General features: G+C 27.1%; 2 protein-coding genes across 2 annotated transcripts; both read left to right on the top strand.

Annotated features, from left to right (window-relative positions):
* Positions 1 to 330: 330 nt before the first annotated feature.
* On the top strand, positions 331 to 1,325 carry LOC114189149. Its single transcript, XM_028077853.1, has 2 exons — positions 331 to 815; positions 893 to 1,325. The coding sequence occupies exons 1-2, from the start codon at positions 783 to 785 to the stop codon at positions 1,277 to 1,279; spliced, it is 420 nt and encodes a 139-aa protein (XP_027933654.1). The 5' UTR covers positions 331 to 782; the 3' UTR covers positions 1,280 to 1,325.
* A 5,265-nt stretch (positions 1,326 to 6,590) lies between these two features.
* Positions 6,591 to 8,036, top strand: LOC114187173. The gene is made up of 2 exons (XM_028075335.1): positions 6,591 to 7,008; positions 7,083 to 8,036. The coding sequence occupies exons 1-2, from the start codon at positions 6,683 to 6,685 to the stop codon at positions 7,966 to 7,968; spliced, it is 1,212 nt and encodes a 403-aa protein (XP_027931136.1). The 5' UTR covers positions 6,591 to 6,682; the 3' UTR covers positions 7,969 to 8,036.
* Positions 8,037 to 9,732: the final 1,696 nt, after the last annotated feature.

Genomic DNA, 9,732 nt, shown 5'->3' with positions numbered 1-9,732 from the left:
TTCAATCGAAATTTTCGTTATAATGTAACAAAAGTTATTCGAAATTCTCCCAATACTCTGATCTGTTGACATAATTGGATTCTACTCAAGACATGAAGCACATTTTCAATTGTAAAAGCAAGGAAGAAGATAGATAAACCACACGGGTAAGATTCGGTTTCCTTATCTTGTCATATCATATCTATTCCAACATTATTCTTTGAAAATAAAAAGTATTATGAGAACAAAACAACCTCATTCTAAAATGACTAATGATATATATACACAAATAAAATTATAGTATCGTTAATCAGATTATAATTGATCCCAAAGGTAACAAGATAATACGCAAAAACTATAGAAAGCATTTTCCTTATAAAATATATGCATCTGGGTCTAGGGTTTTTACAAGGTCGTTATATATATGTCATACGCGTTGCCCATGCAGAGTAATATTATACCTAAATACAAAAACTCAAGATCCTCTATGGGAAACTCATCCAACAAACGTATTGACATAGAGTTTTCCAAATGGTCAACTACAGAATTTCCTCAAGAGTACGTTCTTGTTTACACTTCAGTCGACGATCCATTCAGAAGCAGTACTTTCCGATTGAGCGCCAATACAGACATGGTACTATGTAGACTTGCTGGCGACATGTGTAAAAAACATCCAGTACGATGTCGTGTAAAGATCACTGCTCTAAGAGACAGCAGGGGCAATTGCAAGTTTGGGGAAGTTGCAGTTTCTCAACAAGGGTTTGAAGATCCATCAGTGGAGGACAACTCCGCATGGTTCAACTATGGGTGTGAGGACGAAGGAGCTCATATTTCTTTGAAGTCCAGCGAACTAGATCTTGTGAATAGGGAGAGAACATTTTGGACGTTTCGCTATTCCTATGATGTTGGTGTTAGAAGAAAGCTTGAATATTCTGTGACCATTCAGTGTAATAAAGAGACAGGACTTAGCGTGGAGTTTAATGGTCCTTATATGTACAAGGGTGGGTACTTTTATGATGCATTAGGTTTGCAGAGGAAGCGAGAGGTGTTAGGAAAGCCCCCACAAGAGTTGACTGAAAAGGTTGAAAGTGAATTTGAAGGAAAAGAATATACCCTCTTGAAAAGAGATCAGACACCTTCTGCAAAAGCTAAGAGAGCCATTAACAAAGATGCACAAACTGTGGCTGTGGTTAATACAGCTGCACAAGCTACAGGACTGATTAATAATATAGGTGGACAGACTCAAGGTTATTTCAATGGTGCTATACTTAACAATGTCAAATTTTATGGACCACTGTAGCTTCTACGCACTGTGTGATCATGATTCTATTCCCTTATATATTATAACAATTATCGTTCCATTATATATAGTTGAGTCTAGACTAATTCTGATAAATATTCGGGCATATAATTCTTGGGGCCAAACACCACTAGATCTTGCCTACACAAAAGTAAAATTATGCTAAGAAAATAATCTTATTATGGATTTACTAAAAATGTTCGTGATAATGGCCACGTAAGCAAAAGACTCATTCACCAAAATGGATGAATGTTTACTAATATCGTTTGTTTCATGTGATTTTTTATATCCTTAAAAAATAGTTATGAGTACATGTGCTTAAAATTTGAGTTCATAACATTCTTTGCATCATCATTATATACCGAGAGATTTTGATCAAGAATTTTAAAGGAGTTAAAGTAATATAAATTTTTTATCATTTGATTTGATCATTAGTATAAGTTTTGAAGAATGACTCTTCTATAAAACACTTGAATTGTTAGATTGGATATTAGTGTAATGCTTTAAATGATTTAAAAGATATGAAGAAGGATAAAAAGAAATATAATTGATCTTGTTTCTATCTTTACGTATAATTTCTCTTTTATAACTTTTACAAAATAAATATATTATCTTATTGTTTATTGATGTATTTTTTTTACATATATTAAAAATATAATTTATCATGATTTAATAAAAGATTGAGAAACATAATTATTAGAAAAAAAAAATATTATAATCAAGTTGCAGTTAAAAACATGAGTATACAAAACACATAATACTTCATAACATGAGTATACTAATATTTCATCAAGTAAAGAGAGAGTTACATTTTTTTACTTCGAGATATGAAGGAAACAAATGAAAAATAAAAGCAAAAATAATGAGTATGTGTTTAACTTCATTTATTCTTAAAAAAAGACATGAAACTAAGAAATGAGTACAATTTTGTGAAAAATTCAAAAAGTAATGACACAAGAAAATAAAAAATATCTTAATAAATATCTGATTTAATTACTTTTTTAGATACTATTTTTAGAAATGTTAAGTGGGTTCCCGGTATTTTTTAGTCTTAATTTAGTTCCAATTTTGTAGTCATAATTTGATATTTTTAGACGAAAACAGAGACCAAAAAAGTAATTAAACCTATATATTTTTATTTTATATTATATTTGATTTTATATTTTATTATTTATAACATTAAATGTTCTATTTTATAAAAGAAATATAAAAACACAATTTAATTTCTATCAATTTTTAAAATATATTATCTATACTAACGTGCACACAGGCGCTATCGCGCCTGTGTGTACGATTTTTAAAATATGAATGATAGTATGTTAGTAGGTGATAATAATGTAATATTATTAAGTTAATATATAAAATAAATTTATATTTATTAAAAACAAAGTGAAATGAATAGAGAAATTAATTGTTGATAAATTAAAAAAAAAAAGATAAACAATTTTATTGAAAATACGCAAAAATAACCATTAATTTTAAAAAATTTAATAAATAATTATATTTTAAAGGGTAGAATTGATATTATAAAATGTGGACATAAAAGAAGGAATCCCCTTTATATATTATTATATATATTGGTATACATTATAAAAAATTTCAAAATTATATATATAATTTAAAAAAAAATCAAAAACATTTGGGGTCATGGTTTCTCCAAGCTTCTATAATGCTCGGCCGCTGCCATTATAGTCCATATTTTTAATGTAGACTCTAAATCTTGAAAGTTAACTATGTATTTTAGATTTACTTAAAATTATTTTTCTATACTTAACCTGTTATTATTTCTTTTACTTGAATTGTGGTTGGTTGAAAGTAACGTTTATGATTTTTGAATAGTTAAATATGGAAGCAGGTCGACAAAGTGGGATCATGATTCTATTCCCTTATATATTATAACAATTATCGCTCCATTATGTATAGTTGAGTCTAGACTAATTCTGATAAATATTCGGGCATATAATTCTTAGGGCCAAACAACTAGATCTTGGCTACACAAAAGTAAATTATGCTAACAAAATAATTTCATTATCAATTTACTAATAATGTTAGTTTTTTAATCACTAGATCATAGTTGAACCCATCGAGTGTAAGAGAAAGACAACACAGGATTTCGGATAACTAATACAATGAGAATTTATGCATATGATACGACACGTGCCACTAATTATTCACCATCCATTAATTATTTAAATAATATTAACAAAAATGACTACATAAATTAAAATTAATGAATATATATAATTAATTAGTAAAAGTAAAAATTGAATTAAAAAAACATTAAATTTTAAAAAATTAAAATGAAAAAAAAATAAAAAAAATAAAATATATATATATATATATATATATATATATATATATATATATATATATATACTCGCATATCTTGACGAAAATTGTTGGGAGGAGTCAAAATAATACATCAAAAGTTCATATATTTAATTATTGTCATTAATAAAATAAAAATAAATACATAATTTAGTATAATAATAACTAAAAAAGAAATCACACATATCTAAAAAATTGTCAAAAGAAAATTCAATAATAATCAAACCACACTTAAAATTCAGTTATAAAAAAAAAGTACAATAATTTTTTTCTATTTTCATAAAATAAAAAATTAATATACAAGAAGCTGATTAAATAAATGATTAAACTAATATTTTACTATCAAGTGAGACAAAAGATAATTACCTTCTTCTTTATTTCTTTGAGAATGGAAGAAAACCGTTGAAAGATGAGAGCAAAAATAATAGATCTTTTACTCTTCAGAAACAAAAGAAGATAAGTGAGAACAATTTGTCAGAAACTCAAGACATATAATGGAACTACAATTAAAATTTGGTTATAAAAAAAACACACAGTATAATATTCTTCTATGTTCATAAAATAAAAAATTAATATAAAACAGACTCATTAAATAAATTATTAAACTAATATTTCACTATCAATTGAGACTAAAGAATTACCTTCTTTTTTTCTCCCTCGAGTATGGAAGAGAACAGAGGAGAAATAAGAGCAAAAATGATAGATATATTTCTCTTCAAAAACAAAAGAAAACAGTTGAGGATGAGATATGAGAACAATTTGTGAAAAACTCAAGACATATAATGGAACCACAATTAAGATTCGGTTATAAAAAAAATACACAGTACAATATTTTTTTTCTATATTCATGAAATAAACAATTAATATATAAGAGGATCATTAAATAAATTATTAAACTAATATTTCACTATCAATTAAGACCAAAGAATTACATTCTTCTTTTCTCCCACGAAAATATGGAAGAGGATGGAGGAGAAATAAGAGCAAAAATAATAGATTTTTTTTCTTCAAAAACAAGAAAAAACATATGAGAATGGAATATGAGAACAATTTGTGAGAAACTCAAACCATAATAAATAAAAAAATATCTTGATAAATCTTTTTATTCTTTATTTTTTATTATGTTTAATTTATATTTTATTATTTATTAATATTAATTATTATGTTTATAAAAAAATAAAATATTTGATTTAATTATAATATATTTTTTAATATCTATAATATAAAAAAATTAAAATATATAATATAAAAAAAATTAAAATTTTTGGGGATGCCATATATATATATATATATATATATATATATATATATATATATATATATATATATATATATATATATATATATATATATATTGATATATTTTTTGATATATGAAAGTCCAAATTCTTTATATATATATATATATATATATATATATATATATATATATATATATATATATATATATATATATATATATATTGTTATTTTATTACCTTGCACCATAAAGAGTTATTTTATGGTAGCATACTCCATTTTCCATTTACCTAAAAGGGTCTCTTCAGAAGTATCTTTAACACCTAATCTTTAAACTTCTTTCAATTTGCATTTGTTCTTCCACTTCACCCAGCATATTTTCTTATTCTGTAGTTGATTTATCTTTTTTTGTCACTTTATTTATGATCTTAAAAAAGGAAACAAAGTGCAATGTTCTGCATATTGCTCAATAAAAAACTACTATGGAAATATATAATATGCAGTTGCTTGTAAAATTAAATTAAACATGTCAGTCTTAACATATTTTCTAACATTATTCAAATAATAATTTTAAAGATTGTAATTTTTTACTTTACTTTTACTATGAGTACATTTTTTCCTTATTATTATATATAATTCCCAATACACCGACAATTTTCAAGTGATATTAACCATTTGTTGGCACCAATCAATCTATGTAAGAACACCTGATAACTTTTCTTGATGTGTTATGGTAATATTTATGTTAAGAAATTTAAATACGATTTTTTTGTTAAAAGATTTAGTAACATATATAAAGAAAAAGATTTATAAATTTATTGTACTAGTATTTTGGGTTGGATGCAAGGTTAATCTTTTATATTGAATTTTGATTTATATCTCATTAGTATTAGATTTTTTTCGACAATTTTTCTTGAAAAGACATATCATTCACTATTTTTCAAATATGATTATATATAATATTTGTACTTAGACTCATTACCCATTTATCTTTCTTCTTAAAAAGTTGACTTTAAATTAATTCAACATTGCAAATTCAACTTATAAGATAAGATTTACATTAACTTATATATTATAAATTTAGCTTATTTATATAAATAAGATAAATTTATGATATATAAATGTCCTGTAAACTTTCTATATCACCAAAACTATGATCCCAAAAGAATCGTCATAAAAAAAAGTCATTTTTGTTAGAATATAGATGTAGAATCTCCAATGCATTCACTCACCGTTAATGTATATACATATCGAACTTAAAACTAAATATTAATAAGTAGTTCAATAGGTGTCCAATAATTGGTGACATGATAGGTCTAATAAATAATTATAAATCTCGAGAGACTTGTGATAATTCTGATATTATCTTAAAACTGGATTATAAATCTAACTCACTTTTTATTTAGGGAAATTATACTATAACAATTAAATTTTGACAACTTTCTCTTATAACCTGAGTTGTTATCTTTTAAGTAGCTTTCATTTTTTTCATTTTTTTATTTTCCTATATTCCAACCCCACTTAAAATATGTCAACTCAAGTTGTAAGATAAAGTTATCAAAATTTAGTTGATATAGTATCATTATAACTTTTTTTTATCTGTAATAGAATGGTTTCTTTACTTTTGGTAGTAGAGGCAATCATTGTATAATGTTCTAATAACTCCCAAAGAAAAACGCTTTTTTTTTTCTTAATTAAGTGGGCCAATAAATTGATATATATGAAGCAACAAGAATACGGATTCTCCCTGTGTGGTTCTCTTACAAACTAGCAATGTTATTAATATACTCTTACCCGTGAGGTAGCATACATCCTGGAGTAGCGCAGGTGATAGAAATGCACACCCTAGCCACCTCCATGGCCAACAACATACCCAACACACAGCTCAAGTTTGACAGGTACAAATATTCCAGTTCAGAATTTCCCGAAGAGCATGCTGTTATATACTCTTCACACGAGATCGAAACCAGAACCAGCACTTTACGATTGAGCGTCAAGAGAGACATGGTGCTATGCAGATTTGCTCACGACATGTGCAAAGATCACCCGATACGATTTCATATGAAGATCACTGCTCTAAAAGACAGCAACGGAGTTTTCAAGCTCGGGGAAGTAGTGGCCGGAGATGGAACTGACCGAGATCTAAGACCATTCCCGAACAGGTAAAACCCTAGTTTTAAGTTAAAGACTTACAAATTATTTATTATTAATATATTTCTATTAAATGTTGTTTTAGGATTCCGAAATTCTTGAACCGCTCCGGCGGCGGAGAACGACCGGCAGCGGTGGAGAAGGAGCACGCACGGTTCGCCTACAGGTGTGAGGAGGGAAGTGGTGATTTTGGTGTGAAGAGCGGATATGATTGTGAAAAGTGGAGGTTTTGTCACTCCTATGATGGTGGTGAGAGAGGAAACCTAACATATTTTGTGAGCATTTGGTGCAATTCTGATACAGGGCTTAGTGTGCTGCTGGTTGGGCCTTTTATGAACGACGGCAAAGGTGGACGTTTAAGGATGAGTAGGCGTGAGGTTTCAGGAGAACCCCCAAAAGGGTTGATTGCAAATGCTGAGAGAGATTTGAAATTAGGAAAAGAGTATACCGTCTTGAAAAGGAATCAGTTTCAAGATAACATGGATGATATAAAATCTAGTTTGCATGCTCTGACGACCGAGATTAGATATCGTAGGGAAGAAGCTACACGAGTGATGAACATTAGGAGAGAACGCGCACAGGAACAAGGAAAAACATATGGAGGTGAATCGCCACGAGCTAGAAGTGATTCTGAAAACTTTTGTGGGAGGAATAGCGGCTTGCAAATCCTACAAGGGAAAGAGAAACCAAACGGAGAAATGAGGATTAGTTCAGAAGAAGCTGCCAGAAGAATGGTACTAACCAGGAGGTTAATAGAGAGGTGTGAAGTGGGTAAGAATAGAAGTGCAGAAGGTAGGGCAGAAATTAATGGCGACGGGGATTCAGAAGGTAGCGTGATAAATTTTTCGGGTGGTGAAGGCAACGAACTCATTAACAATTCAGTTGGACACAGTACTCAAGTTGCTTTCTATGGCCCTGTGTACCTTTCGTTAAAGGGTCACCCGCAGCCCCTTTTTCCTTCTTACTATTGAAAACTACGTATATATGTAATACAATTTGGATAGATTCATAAATAACAATAAGTAAAATTATATTATCACTTTATTTTTCTTATTTTTATTTTATATTTTTTAACATTATTTAGTATATGATCATTGATTTAAAAAAAAACATAATATATTAATTAATAATCCATATTAAATCACGTCAAATATAAAAAATAAAAATAATTATATCATTTTCTTATGTCAAAAAATGTAATAAAGAAAACATGTGTATTATGGCACCACCTTGTATATTATTTAAAAAGAAAAATTAATAATTTAAAATATGGTCAATAAATATGCAAGCTGATATCTTAAGATAACAAAGAATCAGAATAGTATTCTACACTAAGCTCAGGGAGAATCAGAATATTATTCAACACTTACATATTTTAATAATTATTGCTTATACTTTTTTAAAACCAAACTTTTTTAAGTAAATTCCTTTAGAAAGTGACAGGTTTAAACAATAAATCCTTCACAATGCTATGTAAAATTCTAAGTAATGTATGTCAGTACCGTGTGAAAAATAACTATAGTATATATGTCCATACAATTATGTATGCTCCACTAAAATTAACTACTATTGAAAATACAAAAAAAAAAAAATCATTTCATCGTATTTTTAAACTTTTGTAATCATGTACAAAATAAAATATTTTGGTTACTAATATTGTTTTTTTCCGAAAATGAGTTTTTAACAAAAAAAAAAAAAAACTTGTTTAACAAACTTGACAAACTTTCTATAAATAAATTAAAATAGATTAATTGTTTATTTTTTAATTAAAATTAAGTAATAAAGTAGTATTTTTTTACCTAAATAAGTAATTTGTCAAACTTTGTTAAAGTGTCATTTTCCAATCAATGAAAAAAAACTTTAAAAAATTAATTTTGATGAATATCACTCAAACTAACTATATATAACATTAATTAAAGATAACCTCAACGTAAATCAATAAAAAGCTCTTTCAAAGTTAGATGACAACATCTTACAATTTTTTCCTGAAAAATAACTTTAACCAACATTAATTAAAAAGCATCACAAACAATAATTTTGAAATCATAAAGTATTTTTTAATGTTAAAATAATTTTTTTATTTGATAATAATTAATATACTCTGTCCATATAAAAAAATTAAAATCTTTAAACTATTTTTTTATAAATAAACTATTTGAAAGGTAAACACACTGCAAAACTAAAATAAGTCAAACTGAGTATATTCGAATTTTTTTAAAATATGCAAAACTTTTCTATCTAAACACAGTCACAAAGATCAATCTTGATCTACTTGGTGATGTGTTGCTCATAAACCTAGCTAATATATTTGTATTGCATCACTGTCGATGCTGCTACTTATTGTCCACAAAGTGTTCTCATTTTCTTCACTAGTTTTGATTGAAAAATAAAGAGACTTAAAACCCATTTAACTTACAATATCGATATAAATAAAATTTTCGCAGATAATTATTATTAAAGTCAAACGGTGTGAAGAATAGAAACGTGTTTCTTCCTTTTATCTTTGTACTTTTGTTTACTATCACGCCACTAGGTAAGAGCCCATAGGCTGACATAAAACAAGTAATTACTTTCTGCACCCCATAGTTTTCTTGTGCAACTACTCATGGGGTAGTAAGAAGACCAAGCTGCCTCTCATGGCCTTGTCATTCTCATTATCTTTGTTGATGTGTTTTGTCGTTGATAAACTTAAAAAAAGAATTTATTTTGGATTATGTAATTCAAATTTATTTTTT

Source organism: Vigna unguiculata, chromosome 6 (assembly GCF_004118075.2).
Source record: "Vigna unguiculata cultivar IT97K-499-35 chromosome 6, ASM411807v1, whole genome shotgun sequence".
Taxonomy (NCBI): domain Eukaryota; kingdom Viridiplantae; phylum Streptophyta; class Magnoliopsida; order Fabales; family Fabaceae; genus Vigna; species Vigna unguiculata.
Note: the sequence above shows the minus strand (reverse complement) of the source record. Positions and strands in the feature narration are given on the sequence as shown.